Raw genomic sequence first — 19,601 nt, forward strand, 5'->3', positions numbered from 1 at the left:
ACTGATATTTTATGTTAAACCAGCCCCAGACGGGGAGAGTAATCTGTGGGCATGAGTTGTGATGGTTTTGGTGAGTGGGGGAAGGAAGGCAACGTGGACAGAATAAGACCCAGTTACAGTGACCATCACAGGAGAGGACCCTGGGGAATTCATAACAATGTCACCCTCATAGAGCGCAGTCGAGGGTGCACAGATAGAGACATGTCTGACAACCTGATTGATTATAATAAAAAATTTATTTTGATTCATACTGAATTGAAAACTTCAACCATAAATAAAATGTCGAAGTACGAGTGATCCAGATGCCCTTCAATCAGACAGAGACTGAGTATAATAATCAATGGGCTCCGAGGAAGAGAAATAGGAAGAAGCATCTGGAGACAGAAGAAAAAAGTGCTCAAGAAATTCAGTTTGGTTAAAAACAAATCACACAGTCAAGAGTGCTCCGAGGATTTTGCATTGGTAGCAAATGCAGTTTAAGATTATGAAACTTTGACACATGATTTAATGGTATAGCTTTTTTTTTAAATAGAGACAGCTCTTAATTTCTAACAGGAAGGCAGTTTGCAAACACTGGCACTGGGAATGGTATTCTCCAGTCTCCTCTGTTGGTGCCGCTTCACTTGGAAACCAGTTCGATGAACAGAGCAAACTTGAAGTTAGATGACCAGATCCCATTAATTTTCAATTAGTATTTGACCCGAAACTGCCTTTTACGAGCCAATGGCAGTTGGGTGCCGAACTGCCATGAGTACCTTTAAAAATCTCCCCCATAAACAATTTAAATATACAGGGAATTTATCGGCAAACTTCTCATTTACAAAAGAAATTCAAAGATCATGTTCAAGTTGTATAAGCTTCTGCAAAACCCAGCCACCAAGCCATCAGCTGAAATCATTGCATTGCTGTTAAATAAAATGCTCAGAGTATTTTTTTTAAATCAACTATTTGGAGTGAAACGGGTTACTTTGTCACCTGACTGGGAACACGTCATTATAATAATAATAATTCAAAAGTGGTCATATAAAAATGTGATTCAGGTGGATATTGGTCATTCTTCTACAAAGTGATTTTAGAAGATAAAATAAGTTTTGCCACAGCTGCCAGAGTCAGGCCCTTGGCATGGAAACATACATGGGAGTGGTTCTCTTGGCCACCCTTTCCAAACAGCGGCCCTCAACATCGGGGTTACTAACAGGGGTCAGGTTTTGAGAACTCTGCCCTCCCCATATTGCTAAAGGGAGGGTGTCATGGATAAGTGGATGGAAAGTCCTGCATGGGGGATAGGAGTGGGATGCGTCCTGTTATGGAAAAGCTTGGCAACTGCTGTGAAAATGAAGTGTGTGAAGCTTGCCTTTCATGCTCTATGAATCCAGTGGGGGTCGCTTGTGTGTGTAACGTTACTCACATTGGCAAGTGGCTGGAGAGTTGAGGCCATAAGTAGGGAGATTCAGACTGATCTTGCCAGGACATTGTACATTTCGGCTTTGAATGCGCACGCATTAATAAAAAGCAGACATGGGGAAAAAAAGGAGGAGTGAAATCCTCACCTTATTGAAGTCAGTGGCAAAACTCCATTGACTTTAGTGGGAACAGGATTTCCCCTATGGTACTGACATAGCCTTCGTTCAATGGGACACACTGACACCAAACTGGCTTATGAATGAACAGGCTATTTCTTAGCTAGTTGGTGCATGCACGCGGGTGTGTGTGTGTTTAATTACCACAGATTTCAACCACCACAATATATGGGGAGCAAAAAAAAAAGAAAAAGAAAAATATTAAACCAGCAGCTCTTTCAGAGTCTGATTCAAAGCCCACTGAAGTTCAGTGGAAAGACAGCCACTGGCTTCCCTGGGCATTGGATAAGGTCCATAGGTTCCTTGAATCCCATCTTCTTGATATTGTGAAGCAAGAGCTACCGTCCTCAAATCCCCTCATCCCCATCCCGATTTCATACTTTAACTTATGTTTAAAATATCAATGAACCACAGAAATGAAGGTCAAATGAATTTTAGGAAGAATCTGTGTAGACACAGTCCCCAATACAACATTTCTTATTCACTCCTTGCTGCATAGATGTAATCATGCATTTGTCTAAAGACACAAATCTCCTAGAGATCTAGAATCAGTACATATAGGATATGCCCTGGCAGAGGCCCATACAGTTCTGTTCTCTCTATACATTGATAGCTCACATCCTTATGCCTGATACTTTCACTTAAATACATTCTAAATAAACATCGTCTTCTAAGTTGTAAAAAATAGACTAAAAAATTTCCTGTGAATATTTGGGTTTTTTTCTTCTTTTTTTTTTTTTTTTAAAGGTAAAAGTTACCTTTAAAAACTACCCTTGGTTTTTCTCTCTTGTTAAGTAGAATATAGGAGATGTCCTTATTAGTTTAGAATACAAAATGATACCATGTGGAGGCTAAACTTTGGTTAACTGTTTGTTTTCCCTATAAAAAAGTTTAATTTTGGGATTTTCATCTTTAAAAAAAATTACATCCATTGCACAAATATAAAAGGCACATGTAAATCACCGAAAGAAAAAAATGTCCACTTCTCTACCTTGAATGGAATCAATAAAAATTAGCATTCAGAGTACCTACCAAAAAATCAAATCAAATCATATTTTAAAAAGCCCAAACAAACCAGTGGCAAAAAAGGCCGTTTTTGCTGGAGTTTTCAATCACAATCTTATTTTGTTTTCCTTTCTCTCATTATGGCTACGTAGGATGCCACAGTTACTGGAGATGAAGGATTTGATCCAGAACTTATAGATACAGATTGATACATTGGAAAAACAGCCATTACTCCTTGCAAGTCAGGTACATCACACTTGCCCATAATTCAGTACAGAACAAGAAATGACACAGTGAACAGAAAAGAAGGTTTAAATAAAAGATCAACAACAGAATAAGTGAACTTGTTCTTTTGAGGTAATCCTTACTACAGTATTCACAGCCAGCCATGTTAGTGTGACATTCAGGAAGCTGTTTTCACCTCTCCTCTTCAGGACATTCCCGCTTTTGCAATGAAAGCACAAACACATACAGTAATTCCTAGAAAATGATCCCCTAGTTTCCCCTACCAGCAAGAGGCAGATCTTTTCAAAATTTAACAATTCCATACATCCCCTGTGATTCGGCACATCATTTATTCCCCTTCATTGATCCTTAGGTCCTGATGTCTCTATTCTCAAATAAGGAAATCAAGTGCAGCATGGAACCAATACTGCATGCTAGTTTCAGTCAATGATCGCCACAGCAGTGAGACACTTCATCAGCTGCAGAGTCAAGCATTCAAATATGGTCAGCTCCAAGATCATCTTCGATAAGCCACTTTAAACACTTCAGTAACTGCCCTGTGCTGGAAATTGCAGTCACAAATCCATGCCTCTGGTAAGGGTCATCTGCCCTTGAAAAAATGTATTTTGTCAATAGAGGCAAGAGTCAAAGTTATATTGGACTCAAAATCCCCATCGTGGACTCTGGTTTGCCGAAAAGCCCCTGAAGAAGGGTTGTTTTCCCAGTAGTGATGCCAGTTGCCATAGCTGTCTGCTCCAAAACCATATACATCCACCTAACAAGAGAGAGAGAAATAAAAATGTTACAACCCGGAAGACTTTGCCTGGTGTGTTCTTAACTGACATTTTTTAGGAAACTCTGGTGTTTCTCAACCTTTTCCATGATGTTCTTATTTATTACTGACATTGTGGTAGCTCCTAAGAGCATCAATCATGGACCCAGACCCTGTTGTGCTGTGCAAACAGAAAAAAAAATGACAGTCCCTGCACCAAAGACCTTTCAATCTAAGGAAATGCTTCTTTTGCCTCTGTTTTCGCAGACTAGGTCAGCTCCCAGACTACTGCACTGGGCAACACACAATGGGGAGGAGGTGAGCAGCCCTCAGTGGTGAAAGTACAGATTCAGGACTATTTAGAAAAGCTGGACACACACAAGTCCATGGGGCCGGATGTAATGCATCTAAGGGTGCTCAGGGAGTTGGCTGATGTGATTGCAGAGCCATTAGCTATTATCTTTGAAAACTCGTGGTGATTGGGGGAGGTCCTGGATGATTGTAAAAGGCAAATATAGTGTCTATCTTTAAAACAGGGAAGAAGAAAGATCAATCAGTCTTATTGCAGTCCCCGGAAAAATCATGGATGAGGTTCTCAAGGAATCCATTTTAAAGCACTTGGAGGAGAGGAAGGTGATCCGGAACAGTCAGGATGGATTCACCAAGGACAAGTCATGCCTGACAAACCTGATCATAGAAGATTAGGGTTGGAAGGGACCTCAGGAGGTCATCTAGTCCAACCCCCTGCTCAAAGCAGGACCAACCGCAACTAGATAGATTGCCTTTTATGATGAGATGACTGGTTCTGCACATTTGGGGAAAGTGGTGGATGTGATATACTCTGACTTTAGCAAAACTTTTGATATGGTCTCCCACAGTATTCTTCCCAGCAAGTTAAAAAAGTATGGGTTGGATGAATGGACTATAAGGTGGAGAGAAAGTTGACTAGATCATCAGGCTCAACAAGTAATGATCAATGGCTCAATGTCTAGCTGGCAGCTGGTATCAAGCAGAATGCCCATGAGGTGGGTCCTGGGGCTGGTTTTGTTCAACATCTTCATTAATGATCTGGATGATGGGGTAGATTGCACCCTCAGCAAGTTTACGGATAACACTAAGCTGGGGGGAGTGATAGATACGTTTGGGGGTAGGACTAGGATACAGAGTGACCTAGACAAATTGGAGGATTGGGTCAAAAAAAATCTGATGAGGTTCAACAAGGACAAGTGCAGGGTCCTGCACTTAGGACAGAAGAATCCCATGGTGGAGAATCCCTTCTCTACTGAATGAAGACCTCAGAGACAGGAGAAATTCTTGGCCTTTCTCAACCATATTTAATTGGGTTTTTCAAAATGACAACTCTTGTCTAATCACATTTAGATGCCTACCTATCCAGGGCTCCACCTGCAGGTGCATCAATACCCAAAAGCATGATGAGTACTTTCTTGACCCTGTAGGTCAAAACCTACAACTCCTACTCAGTCCTTAGTTAAGTCCACAGTCAATCTGTGGAACTCTTTGCCAAAGGATCTTGTGAAGGCCAAGACTATTTCAGGGTTAAAAAAAGAGCTAGATAAGTTCATGGAGGATAGGTCCATCAATGGCTATTAGCCAGGATGGTCAGGGATGCAAAACCATGCTCTGAAGTGTCCCTAGCTTTTGTTTGCCAGAAGCTGGGAATGGATGACAGGGGATGGATCACTTGATGATTACCTGTTCTCTTCACTTCCTCTGAAGCACTGATGTGGCATTGGCCACTGTCAGAAGATAGGATACTGGGCTAGATGGATCATTAGTCTGACCTTGTATGGTCATTCTTATGTTCTTATTGATGTCAAGGGGAATTAGACTGAAGGAGAACTCAGGACTCCACCCTATAGACATTATACCCCAAAATAATTGCTCTGAGTTGCATTTGTTCTGTAGTACAATAGTAATATTTCATGGCAGGTTAAGATTATTCTTCTGTGGATTTGGATTTTCTTCATAGCTATATCTCCAAGAAAGAAATATATCTTGCAAGAAAGAAAGAAACAATTCCCCTGACATTTTGCATGCTGCATCTCACCCCAGGCTAGAATGTTTCTAGGAAGAAAATCAGAAAAGGAATTTTAACATTATGGGCAGAGATGATCAGTGCAGGCACGACACAATGTGGAAAAGCACAATTGTCTTAAAGCCACGTGTGTGGTCCCTTAGTCTTGGCAACAAATAGAGCTCTCAGTGTAAACTGAAGCAGCCTCAGGGCTGCTCTAACTTACACAGGTCGGGGCAGGTAGCGGACGAGTGAAAAGAATGGAAGTGTGAAAACTGAATTTTAAAACTATGCCAGCCATGGATTCTGCTATGTGATGAGAACCTCCTGCTATGGAGAGACACAAAAGGGGTGATAGTGGAGGGCAATGATCTGGCCCACAGTGGTTAAAAATACCGTAAACTTTTTTGGATCCGTGTTATCTCCAAAGTGGCTCAGCCTAAAAACTCCACCTATGTTTTCTTGGCCTTGCTGAAGAGAAATACCTTTTAGAGTTTTATTCCAGGGGACTTGGGAAAGGTTTTGTGAGGAAATTACAAAGACAAAAGAGAAAGAATTTGTGATGGGTGCACATCACCCTGCCTTGCCTAGGTTCACGTGGGGTAATTACTGTAGGGGTCATTAGAGCAGAGATATAAAGATGAGGTGGGGAAATTCTCTCTTTCCCCTCCCAGCCCAAGGGAGGAAACAGGATTCTAGCTTCTTAGGCCCAGCTCTTCAACTGATGTAAACCAAAGTAGCTCATTAGCTTCAATTTATGCCAGCTGAAGAATTGGCCCATGTATTTTAAGACCACAAAGGACATCTAGTCTGAACTCCTGCATAATACAGTCTAGAGAATTTCACCCAGGAATTCCTGTAATGGACAGAATTGTCCTTCAGTACTGTATGAATTCCCAGGCCCAGGAAGCAAAGGGGAAACTGGCCATCTTCCATATGCAGAAGGGCCATATGAACTAGATGAGATCAAGTAGGCTGAGGACTTTTTGCATTTAATTGGACTCATCTCAAATGCACTTTAAGCCCTAATGCTTAATCATTTTGGTTTTGCTTTGTTTGAGAATTCATTTATATTTGCAACTGTCTCCATATTGTCTCCGATTCCAGGTCAAAGACACGTATCACCTAACAGCTGAAATCATAAACGTTGAAGGAAACTTGAAGAGGAAGAGAAGATGGAAAGAGGCAGATAAAGATGAGCAAATGATCCAGGGATCTCAAGTTAGCATCTTCGTGAGACTCTACTATAATTACAGACCTTGACCCTAACATAGTGTCAGTGTACATCGAAGCAAGGAAAGGAACAGTTTGGTCTTTACCTCATCACATAGGTGGAGTGCAAATATCGTCGACAGTATGCCTGTCGAGGGGTATCTTCCATGATGCTGCAGCCAATGGTCATAAACGTACTTGATAAAAACTGGGTGATAGACCAGGATCTGTGGAGAATTGGAGAGTTGCGTTCATAGCTGGTAAAACACAGTGACTATTCCCTAACAGGGCAGTTAGGGGATGTGAAGAGATTAATTCATGCTAGCTGAAGATCTGACCCTGGACTTCTATTCCCGGCTCAGCTCCAGTCTTGCTGGGTGGTTCTGAGCAAGTTCCTTAATCTTGTTGAGGCTCTGTTTTTGTACAGCATAGATCACACTCACCCACCTCATAGGGAAATTACGGGGCAGATTAATATGTATATAGCACTTAGAGGTCCCTGGCTGGAAAGTTCCAAAGAGCAGCAAGTGTTATAACTCCTGTTTCTCTGCATTGCCCCAAATCCTTCCCCCAGTGCACAGTATCAGCTTGGCTCATATCCTCAATACCATTATTCCTCATTCCCAGGCTCCACTGGCAGACTCCACGGCCCTTCCCTGTGGGGCCGTTCCCCATTCAGAGCAACATCCACACCTCCCACCTCCCGTCATCTGCAATGCTCGCTAAGGAGAGGGTTTTCCATTCTAGCCCCACTTCACCCTCCCATGCTGCGTTTCTGGTGAAAGGGACAGCATAGTATCTGCTTAGCTGTAGGTTCGCCTTTTTTACAGTCAAGGGTTAATTGCGGATATCTATGTACGATCTCTTCTCACTTGGGTGTTTTACATTTTCCATGGTGGGAGGAGGAAGCCTAAGCACTGTCTTATTGGCTGGACAGTCTTTCTACATCAATGCTCTGAGCTGCTGCTGTTCTCTCTGTCAGGACACATGACACAGCCCCAAACCATGATGAATCTGCCTCAGTATCTTTTGTCATTCCTGACCTGAAACCCTCCCTGGCTTGCCCTTCCTTGGATGTGTGAATAGGAGAGGGAAAGAGAACGGCTGAAATAATGTGTCACTTCCTTCTCAACTCCACACCATCTTCTTGGAGGATGCAACTCTGAACTGGGACAAGGTGCTGGATGGCTTTGCACATCAATTAAAAGCCACTGACTTTGCCCGCTATGCCCAGGGCCTATCTAATATAATAATGGGAGTTTCACGCCTTCTCTTAGAGCATTTCAAAGAGATTTACAAAGATGAGGATTCATTAATGACAGGTAGGCGCCTACTGTATCATCATTTCCCCCTCTTGTACAGATGGAGAACGGAGGATAAAGGATGTGCGTTAGATCACACCTGAAGTCTGTGGCAGGTTTCCTCGCAGGTGTGTGTTTAGATTTCGCTTCCTGGCATGTTTCTAAAGATGTGCCCTACATTGTAGCGGTGACGGGACCATGAACTATTTGCATAACTAAACCAGATTCACTGTATTTTTCTAATTTAAATATATGCTAAAAAAATCAAATAGATACATGGGATCACATTCAAGAACCTCTAGCCTTCTCTGTGTGCATTGGGGAACGGCGCCTACAGAGGAGACAGTACGCAGCACTGGAAGATTCAGTCTCCAGCTACTCTGCAGGAAAGGAATGTTTGTCGCAAAACTCTGTGCATTCCCTTAGCACCGCTGGAATTTTAAGGCTCCAAGACTGTACTTGTAGTTTTAGGGAAAGACTTTCAGGGGTGGCTAAGGGGGTTAGGAACACAAGCTCTATTCACTGCAATGGCACTTGTGCTCCTCTCCCACCTGACGTGGGCCCAGCGTGCCATGTCTGACATGCTCAGAATCATCTCACGTGCCACGTTTGACACGCATGCCATAGGTGGCCAACCCCTGTTCTACATGTTTTAAGACTGAAATGGAACCACAGAATGGCTTTGTGTTAATTAAAAGGCAAATTTACTATAGCTTTAATAGCCTCGATGCCATAAGACTTGTACATGGGGGCCCCACAAAATCTAATAGCTCCGGGCCCACAGGAGAGTTAATCTGGCCCTGGTCCCACCAGTGTCCTGCTCTGGGCTCCCCTCCCGGATGAGTGCAGTACCACGGACCGTCCGGAGACGTGCCTGAGGGCGGGGAGAGCCGGAGCACCGTGTTGGGAGCAGGCAGGGGGGAAGAGGCGGAGGGGGGGCGGGACCTTGGAACAGAGTGGGGGTGGAGCATGGGCAGGGCCATGGTCCAGGCACCAGTGGCCTCCCCACTTCTAGGGAGCTTTCGGTGGTCCTAGCCAGTGCAAAGTCGGTGGGCTGGCGCGCATCCAAAGAGAGGTGACTTGTGCCGCATCTGGCATTGCCCACTTCATGGCCAGGCTCTTTTATTTTGGGGAGGCTTAGCCTCCACAAGCCTCTTATATACGCCGCCACGTGCAATGACTATCTGAAAATAAAGGTTTGATTCTCTATTACTCCGCACGCCCATTGCATGCTACCCAAGCCTTTCTGCAATGGATTTGGAACACTGAGTCAGGCTGGAACAATGTTCTCTCAGGACTGGAATACTCCTCCAGTGGTAGCCCTAAATTTGATAATTCAGAGGTAGGTGAAATGACCCACTATTCACCTGGGAAATCATGCAGTACCATACCATTCCTTCCTGACCCCTGCAGTATTCAAGGTATGCCCTGAAACATGAAACATCTCTTTGACCTCTTTATGGTAAGTGAATTCCCCAGCCTGAGTATGTGCTGTAGGCCTGATCCAATGGCCATTGAAATCAATAGGAGTTTGTCATTGACTTCATCCTCTGATTTGTTTAAAGTTTACCTGTCTTTCTTTTGTGAGTACAAAGGAAGAGTTGCCTAGAATAGCAGTTCTCCATGGGGCGGGAATGAGGGGGGTGCTCCTCTGGGGTGGGGGGCGACGACCCTTCCCACTCATTCACGGGATTGGAATGCCACTCACTGAAATTTTACCTGTCTGCCCCTGTGTCTTGGTGGAGGGGCATCTGAGTTGCATTGCAAACTGGAGCACAGGGTCGCAACCTCCACTAGCACTCTTCAGTGATGAAATTGAGAATTACTGCCTAAAACATTGTGAATCTTAAGGTACGTGTGTTTGAAAGTATTTTCTGGCCTATGCAGTGTTACCCACCCAACTCACATGATGGATGTATTTAAAGTAGATTCCCCTTTATTGGAATCAATATATTAAATGGCTCCAGTTCCAACTAGAGCCCATAGAAAATCTCATTGTAAAAGGCAGAGGCTTCAAGTTAAAAAAAAAAATAGTTGGGGGGAGTGATGGAAAAAAGGTTGAGAACCCGTCCTAGAAAACGAGAATCATCCCTCGAGTTCAAGCTACTTACTTAAAAAAAATAAAAAGCACGCACAATTGCTGACAGAAAACTAAACGCTGAATGTCTTGGTCAAGTCAAGCAGTGCAAGTCAAAGACGTTACGTCTATGTCAAGCAGAAATATAGAAATTGTTGCATGGGCTCAGCCCAATGGACCAGCTCTTTCTGATCAGTACCAGAGGAAACTACAAAACCTTCATAACGGCAAGAAATGGCACGTGTTTCCTCCTGACCTCAGTTAGTTCATGCTGAAACATGAGGTTACAAATTTTTAGCCTAGCTAAAAATGTAACTGTGGGTATTTTTATTACTTGCATAATTACTTGCATGCTTCTTTGAATCCTCCCAAACCTTTTTTGTCCCAAGAATATGTTGTGGCAGCAATTTCCACAGGGTGTTTAACAGAATAAACAAACAGATGTAACTCACCTTGTCTTTCTTCACTTTGATTTTACGTGGAACTGGAGCATAGGTGCTGTTAAAGAAGGAAATACCCAGCTTAGTAAAAGTCAAATGAAAGGTATATTTTAAAGTAAAAAAATAAATAAAAAAGGCATATTCTTAAAAAATATATATCAGGAAAGGGTTAAAACAAGAATAAATGTGTCTGAAAATAATAAATATAACAAATGCATGGGAAATGTGGTACCATTTCAGCATCCCATAGAAAAATTACCACACAGAAATGAATCGCACCTTAATGGTGCTGTTTCTTTCAGCCTAATGCATGGCTGAAATACATTTCACCACTAGGAGGAGACTTCCTCCCTCTTAATAGTTCTGGGTAAGGTTTCATTACTTCCAGAGGATAAGTAGTAGAGGTATTATTCACAGTTGTTACTAATAGAAAGGCAGTTACCCCTGCATCCTCCATTCACAGTATATGGCCCTATCCCACATGCCATCAGAACACTGCACCTCCCCTCTCAAACAGCTGGGCAGAATCAGAAGTTGCTGGCAGCTGTTAATGTAAAATTCGGGGTAGCTAGATCTTAGTCATTGTAATGAGTCACCGTACTTGTTGAAGGCCAGAGTCCTGTGTTTAAAAAGAAAAGCCTGATTTCCTCCACATCACATGCACAAGCCATTCTGGTATAATACACGAGGGATCTCAAAACACACAGGTGTCAAGTCTCTGTGAGTTTTCTTAAATTAAGAGCGCACTGGAGCATTCGTTTCATTTCTGTTGTTCAGAATGTATTCTAAATGAGACTAGATCCTTGCCTTAATGCATAACAAGACAGGTCCTCACTCTAAAAATCACAATCTGAATAAACCACCAAGGAGGGAAAGGAAATGGTCTCAAGATTCCTATTGGCTGAATCTAAAAGTTTATAGTTTATTTTTATCCCCTTTTTCATAATTAGGTATATTTTTAACCCCTTCCTAGTTTTTACTCATGCCTATATTCAGCTGTTTATGTAACCCTTGTCTATTATCCTCTTTGCTGTTTCATACACCTGCGTCTATACCTATGTCTAGGTTGACATAGCTGCGGCGTTCAGGGGTGTGAAAAAGCTAGTGCTTCCGTGAACCTGGCTACCATTGCGTGGGGAGGTGCTGCTCCTACAGTGATGGAAAAACCCCTTCCATTGGTGTAGGCTGCGTCTACTCTATGGGGTTATGCTGACATGGTTAGGGTGCCATAACTATATGCTGCTATAGTCCCCGTGGAGTAGACAGTTACCAAAGTCAGTAAGGGAAGTCTTTGTGGCTTCAGGTCATATTTGAGACTGTGAAGGCAAGAGTTGTCCCTTGCTCGGAGAAACACCCCACTCATCTAAAAGGCATATCGCTGTGCATAACCAGTGAAACACTGAACTGGCCCAAAGCCACGGATATAGAGTGGTCTAGTTATCATTGGAGGACAGTTACAATCCAACAAAGAGGTCACTGTGGTTCTTATTGACAGTTCAGTAGCTTGAATCATGGGATGTTTCACTCTCTCTCTGTCTCTCTCTTTTTTTTAAAGCAGTGCCCAAGTGCAATGAGGCACTGCTGTCAGCAGCTTGTAGAATTTCATACAACAGCATTAAAGGCACCAGCGCTCTGCTCATAAACAAATGTAAACACACGATGTTGTTGTCATGGGATGTCCCAGCAACAAGAAAGCTGGGGAGCAGCACGCAGGTGGGGGCCGCAGTGTGACATCAAGAATGTGGCTGGGCCGTGCACACAGGTGAAATGAACACAATCTGAAAAACATCACTCACCCTACAGGGTTTTATGAAAGTTTGCTAACCATGGCTCACCTACAAGCTCACCGCTACACCAGGTGAGGGTGAGGGGGCGCTACTCTGATCAGCGGAATGGGGCATTATGAGACGTTTGGAGACTGGTCTTTGGCAAATCAAGTGGAGCTGTGCTCTGCAATCATCAGCGTCATGCTTCCTGAGCACTTTAAAATCGTGGAATAAGTGACTTCCACCATCCCCGTGTTAAAGCTGTGCCCCTAAACAGAGGCAGAGAGCATACTGCAATGGTGTCATCACAGACGGCCCTTGCGGGGTTTTGCTTGGAATGCAACGATCAGTTCTGGCAGCACATTTGAGAAGAGACATCCAAGAGTCGGCTGGCAAATGACCGAGGGAACGAACAGAATGGACTTGGGCATGGACTAGTGACACTTACATGTACCTCCATTCTGAGGGCCCTTCATCTGCTCCAGATTTTGTATAACCAGGGGAATTTATGCAGCCTGGGAGAAAGAAGAGCAAGAGCACCTAAAGTACAGATGGGAGCGAGACCAATCAGGACTAAGGTCTGAATCTGTTCACTCTGCCGCCAAAGGAGAAAACAAGCTGGGGTTGGAGGAGCGAGAATGCACATGGAACATGGGGCATTTCCAGCCCCAGGCAGACTGGCCTGCAGAGAAGCCTTCAGGCTGAATCACACAAATTACTAGGCAGAAGCTGATCTGAGGCAGGAAAGAAGAAGGGAATCAGGAGGTAGCAGGGGACCAGTTACACCCGCTGAGAGATAAAAAGTGCTGCCCTGACAATCCAGCAGTGGAGACTGAGCTGGGGCCAGGCTTGCTGACATGCTTGCCACTGATTCTCTCTGCCATATTTCAGCGAGTGGCACAGTGGCTGCACCAAAGCCTCTTGTATCCAGACTCCCCATCAGTTTGACTGGCAGGTCAGGGAGGTACCCGCTACGCTGCAGCCAGCCCCTATGTGCACAGAGCTTGGCACGTGCCGGCCTTACCATCTGTCTGCAAAGCAGGGTGGCGTATGTTTTAAAACACAAGCAAAGGCACTATTGCGGCTTTTGTTTGGTTTATTATTCTGTAAGTGGTTGATTGGTTGGGACACAAGGGAACAGCATTCTATGAATGAATAAACAATAAATGATTTACTCCTCCTTCAAAGCCTGTTATTTAATGAGGCAGATCAGAGGATTCCATTGTGTTTTATAATAATCCGTACAAAGCTGCAGACAGAGGGCCAGACTGTGAATTCAGTCACTCTGGTGTAAATCCAGAGTAATGCTAGTGACTTGACTGAACAGATTTAAAACAGGTATCTCAGAGCCTGATCTAAATCACTCAAAAGATTCCCACTGACTGTTATCATCCATACAACTAGTTGGGAGAGGGGAAGAAATGAACCTGAGAAAAAAAGTCAAAAGTAGATTTGTTCTGCCACTTTTAAAAATGTACCAATTTTTAATTTCTCAAAAATCTTCTGCAGTTGTTAATTGCATTTTTAATTAATTAATTAATTTAAACAAATCAGAATTTTCAAAAGCTACATTCTCCCCCCATCCCATCTTGTTGAAACAGATTTTCCAGTATTGAAAATGTTGGATTTTGAAAATCCTCAGCATGTGACTGTGTCTCCCAAGATGGAGTGGGATTAGAACTAAAAAATTCATCAGAAAAAATAGTAAGCTTTGAGAAAACTGAAAATGTTTCTGAAAACAAAAAATTAAAAAATCTGGCTTTCACTTCTGGAAAAAGGCCAGATTTGGGGGAATGGTGGGGGGGCTAGAAAAAGTTTTTCTTAGGTTTTGTCTACACTAGCACTTTCATCAGTAAAACTTTTGTTGGTCAGAGATGCGAAGAAAACACTCCCCCCAACTGACATGAGTTTCACCGACAAAAGCGCCAGTGTGGACAGCGCTAGGTTGGTGGGAGATGCTCTCCCGCTGACATACCTATCGCTGTTCGTTGGGGGTGATTTAATTATGCTGGCGCGACTGCTCTCTCCCGTCCGCAGAGAGCGGCTACACGGGAGACTCTGCAGCAGTGGAGCTGCAGTGGTAAGGTCTATAGTGTAGACATAGACTTAGAAACATTTCAAACAACTCTGATCATCAGTGGGTAAAAATGTTCATCTAAAATCTCCACGGTTCCTCTCTGCTGCAGGCACTGCAGTTGGGAAAACAGATAAAACATTTCAAAACTCTTTCCCCTGAAGTGAAATAGTTTGACATGGACTTGTTCTCCACATGCAGCCAGACACAGGAACATCACCACTGATGGGTGCTTTTGGGCAAACTCCCTGCGGTCATGATTTATAACCTGGATGTCACTTCCTATTTAGGTAAAATGTAAGTACGCAATTCCTGAGAAAGGAATTCCATGCCTGGGGAAGGGCCAGTGACTGCTAGTTTACGAGCAAAAGGAAAGTCCGTTTGAGCTCCATTCAAAGTTCAGTGTTGACAAAAAACAGTCACTGCGGTACAGTTTAATTGCCACCTTCACGACTTCTTGTGAAGAGGGTGGGGTGGGATAATAAAAATTAACAAGACACGTTTTTACTAGCAAGTGAATGGGGTACTGAATCATAGCTAAGGCGTCGAAGTGGAACTTGAAGCAGAGATGCTTCCTCGATACAGTACAGCCACAAGGTTCTTTCATGCGTCAGTTTTCAACAAACAACTATTATTAGCATGGCAATTTCCTTCTCCACCCACTTCAGCAGACGTTAGGAGGCTGCCCTGGCCCCTTCACCTAGCCCGTCTGCAGCGATCAGCAAATGGATGTGAAGGGTGAGAGGGAGGTGCTGGAGGAATGAGGGTGGACACAAAGATACGGTCCAGTTGTTCCCCACCTGGCACCTCTTCCTGCCCATTTCTTTATTTACGAAGAACACAGATCTCTGAGCGGTGCCTGGCCCCTTGCCAGCTCATGCCAATAAGGCTAGGGGCACTGTTCACATTTCCTGGGTCCACAGATCTAATCCTGACTCTCTCTCCTCATACTTAGGGCTGGTTTACACTAGAGAGTTTTGCAGACAAAAGTCAGCTTTTGTCCACAAAACAGTGGAGGGGTACACAATGAAATGCTCCTCCCACCAATGTAACTCCCTTGCTATGCTGACTTAATAAAACCACCTCAACGAGAGGTGTAATGCTTATGTCGGCACAGATAGGGCGACGCAGTGTCAGCGTAGATGCTGCCTTCCCTCACCTGGGTAGTTAGCTGTCCTTCTTGTTCATTTCAGGGCTCCAGCAGACCTCTGAAATTGACAAGAAAATCATCTGGGAGCTTGGGCAGCTGGACCTCAGCTCCTGGCTGGGAGTGAGGCAAAAAAAGCCCTGGCGGCGGGACCCCAGCTCCTGGCTGGAAACCATGGTGGGAGAAGCTACAGGTGGTTGGACCTCACTCCCCAGGGTGAGAAGCTCTGGGCTGCTTTCCCCTGGGAATGAGGTGGGGGGAAGCCCCTGGTGGCTCTCCCTGGCTCCCAGAGGGAAACAGGGAGTGGAGAAATCCAGGGCTGGCTCCCAGTGGGAAACAGGGAGTGTGGGGGGGGAGCCCATGGGAGCCAGCCTGTGGGGCTCCGGGCAGGGAGCCCGGTCTCTCAGCTCCCCACACAGCCCTTCCCCAGTGAGGACACACTCCACCACCCCAAGGAAGGGTAGAGTGGACGTCAGCCAGCCCAGTAATTACTGCAGTGATTGTAATTCAACGTACTACAGTTATTTTTTTATATAATTATCATTATTTTTTGAGCGCAGAGAAGGCCTTAGTCTCCTCTGTGGAGCCCAGCCGATGTCAGCCCCTCCCTCTCTCCACGGGAGCAACCTGCACTGATCCCAGAACGTCCGCTTCTGTTTCATCTCCACTCCCCTTCGCAGGAGATTCCCAGGATGTGAAGGGGAGAACTGCCCCTTTCTGAATCGTCACGTGCTCTCTTCTGAAGGCCCATGTACGCAGCCCCTCTGGAGGCTCTGCTGCTTGCCTCTCAGCAGCCCAGCAGACTGGCCAAGGGATGGGGGATGTAGGCCTTTAAACTAGTCCCTGGGGCCTTCCTACAGTGGACTCAACTGGTCCTCCATTCCTGAGAGTCTCCTCCAGAATCTCAAGGCCTGCTCAGCATATGCACTTAAAGGGCCTGCTCCCAAGCGACCTGTACATGGCTGAGCCACTTGTGGGGTTTGAGACCAGTCCATCCTCTGTTGATTAAGCTACACCACGAACTTAGCCTACGGAGGCAAGTCTGCTCTGACAGCACGGTGACATGGCATCTCTACCCACCCTCATTTGGTCACCAGTCTCCTTGGACCACAGGTTTCTTTCTGAGCGACGAAGAGCAGGTCTCTTGGGAGCTCTGCTTTCACCAGGAAGGAGGAAAACAAGGTCGTTCTGAGCCCTTCTCCTGGGCTCTGTTTATCTAACCTCCAGAAGCTGTGTGAGTCACAGAGCTGGAGGCTGTTTAATTCTGTGTCTAGACCCCACCTCTTAGTCAGACTTTATCTTGAAGAACTGCCCCAACTGATGCGCCCTGGGACTAACTTCTTGATCCAGCAGTCAGCCACAGACCTAATTTAGCAAGATCTTGAGCAAATAGTTTGCTATGTATATAAACTCTGATACGGGATGATGTCAGACTGTTTAAGAATGGGAGACAATTTCCCACCAGGAAATGAGATCACACAAGCAACCTAACACTGAGTTTGCTTTAGGAGGTGGGGAGAAGTGAAGGAAGGAGAGGACAAAACCGATGGGTTGGGAGTTGAGGGAGGAGAGAAAGCCTGTGAAGAAGCTGTCCCTTTTACAATGACTCTAACATTCTCTCATTATTATTGCTGAACTTTTCAAATTCTTGTGATACAAGTGATACTTGGGATATGATGTGGTCTCTGATGAATGCATGCAAATCTATTCTGAACTCTACAAGCATTAAACCAATTAATCCTCACCACACTCCTGTGGAGGAAGTAGGTTACTTAAGAGATCATTGTCTTTGTTTTACAGATGGGGAAAACTAAGGTAGACCAATGAACTGACTTGGCCAAATGGGCTCATTGCTGGACTGGGCACCAGGTAACTTTGGCTCTTTATCTGCCTCTGGTGTTGATGTGCTGTGTGCCGTTGACGAAGCCTCCAAACCTCTCTATGCCTCAGTTTCCTCATCTGTAAAATGGGGATAATAATGATTGCAGACTTGCTTAACAGGAGAGATCACACTTTACATGAACCTCACAGGTGGAATTAGGATTCACATGCCACATGTCAGCTCCATGCAGGAAGAGTGGATAATGAAGGACCCACTGAAGAAAAAAATACACTTTTCATTTACTTCCTGCCACACTCCACCTGAGAGGAGAGAGATGAGCAGCCAAAATGAGCCATTGTCCCAGAAACCAGCTCAAGAAGCCAGCCATCAAAGTGGAAACTGACTCAGACATTGGTTATTTAGAGCAGCAGCAAACATCTGCTACCATTTCTTCAGTTTGGCTGGCCATGGGACAAAGAAGAGTCTGTTCTGAACTCGCACACCAAAGGTCAAACTGTTACAAGAAAATAAACATGGAAGAGCCAGATTCTACTCTTGAGTGTGCCTGCAGAACTCCATTTGATGTCACTGGGATCCCCCGATGCACAGGTGGAGATGGAATTATAGCTCAGTGTTGTGCTTCTGGCCTGGTCTCTCTTGTGCTGTTGTTACACATTATGCTAACACACTATTGTGACCCTGAGAACCTCTCAGTACCAGATGGCAAAGGATTCAATGTTCTGTAGCAGCAACTCCTATCAGGCCTGACACACTCAGTACATCTAACACAAACATAGTATTTAACACACATAGTATTTCTCCACAAAGGTGTGAGGTGGCTAATGGAAGCGTACATCATACTGATCCTCATAATCACAGTGTGGTATATTTCTGGGTGATATTTAAGGAGTTATGTACATATACTGAAGATATGTTCCTAAAGTTGGTTTTCGAGGCAGAGTTGACGAACCAGTTTTCTGTCAAACAAAAAAATGTTTATTCATCTATCTCAGTTCATCTGAAAGTTACACATTTAGAGCCAAACACAATGGAAGCCACTTTTGCCTTCCAAATCAACACAAGGCTATGAAGTCAACATGGGAAGACATCGGAGACGAAACCTACAGGGGGCTGTCTTGTCTCTGGGGTGCAAACACAACTTTGTGGCATAAGAGGAAAGACAAAGGACAAAGGACCCCTGTGTTATACATTTAGTGAGGAAACCCCTTGAAAGGCAAGTTATGACTGACAACCAGCAGCTCCATCAAAGACTGACTCCTTGGGAGAGAATCTACTCTATAAATAGAATCTACTGGTCTGTGTAGACTTTAGGTCTCCCTTTTAAGTTTAGTTTTGTATGTGTAACCAGTTCTGCTCCCAGTATTCTTACTCATCACTCATTTGAATCTCCGCTCTTCGGTGATAAATGTATTCTTGTCTTAATGATAAATACATCTCAGTGTTGTGGCAGTGAGCGTGACCCCTCCGTTGACTCAAAGAAGCTGGTGGGTATAGTTCCCTTGGGAACAGCCATTCCTAGGACTGTCCAGCGACAGGGGCTGGATAACATAGAGGGATGCTTCTGAGGAGATCAGGGACTAGGATGCACCAAGGGTGAACCTGCCAGGAAAGGAAGGACTGGCAGAGCCCTGAGGAAGGGGCTTGAGTGACTGAAGGCTTGGCAGGGCCGCAAGAAGGACTCCCTCATGGTTGGAGGCAGAGGGAGGAACAAAGCCACTCACAGTCCTGGGCACCCCGAGAAAGCGTCACAGCTGTGCCCCTGCTGCTGTGTCCCCTATTCAGCTTGAGCCCCCGTAAGCGCCAGCTGTACTTACAAGTTTATGGTGCCAGTGGTGAGCGCGCTGACAATCCAGCGCAGGTCCAGCGTTTTGAAGGGGATCACAATCATGTTGACATTTTCTGCCAGGTCTCGGAAGCTCTCGGGGTAAACAAAGTGGTGAGTAGTTTTGCTTCCAACATCCGATTCAAACCCGGCCGTGGGAGCACGGTTCATTCTGCAACCCGGAGAGCAGAGACAGGAGAGAGAGAGAGAAAAAAAAAGAAATTCAAGAGGAGAAGTTTCCCAAACTGACTTGCCGGGGCGTGAGGAGAAGACGGTCACTGGGCAGGGCCCTCATGTCCATT

The 19,601-nt window shown here is 44.7% G+C and overlaps 1 protein-coding gene across 3 annotated transcripts in view; it reads right to left on the reverse strand.

Moving 5' to 3' along the window:
• Window positions 1-217: 217 nt before the first annotated feature.
• The window catches only part of ST3GAL1 (ST3 beta-galactoside alpha-2,3-sialyltransferase 1), a 123,960-nt gene continuing 104,576 nt past the window's right edge, over window positions 218-19,601 (reverse strand). For all 3 annotated transcript variants that reach the window (XM_067531617.1, XM_067531632.1, XM_067531623.1), the window contains exons 4-7: window positions 19,292-19,471; window positions 10,660-10,705; window positions 6,937-7,056; window positions 218-3,585 (exon numbers count right to left, since the gene is read on the reverse strand). In XM_067531617.1, coding sequence (XP_067387718.1) covers window positions 3,412-3,585; window positions 6,937-7,056; window positions 10,660-10,705; window positions 19,292-19,471 — 520 coding nt within the window. In that variant the 3' untranslated portion in view covers window positions 218-3,411. The remainder of the gene's footprint in view (window positions 3,586-6,936; window positions 7,057-10,659; window positions 10,706-19,291; window positions 19,472-19,601) is intronic.

Source organism: Emydura macquarii, unplaced genomic scaffold (assembly GCF_026122565.2).
Source record: "Emydura macquarii macquarii isolate MOO-44397 ecotype Brisbane River unplaced genomic scaffold, CSIRO-AGI_Emac_v2 contig_369, whole genome shotgun sequence".
NCBI lineage: Eukaryota > Metazoa > Chordata > Testudines > Chelidae > Emydura > Emydura macquarii.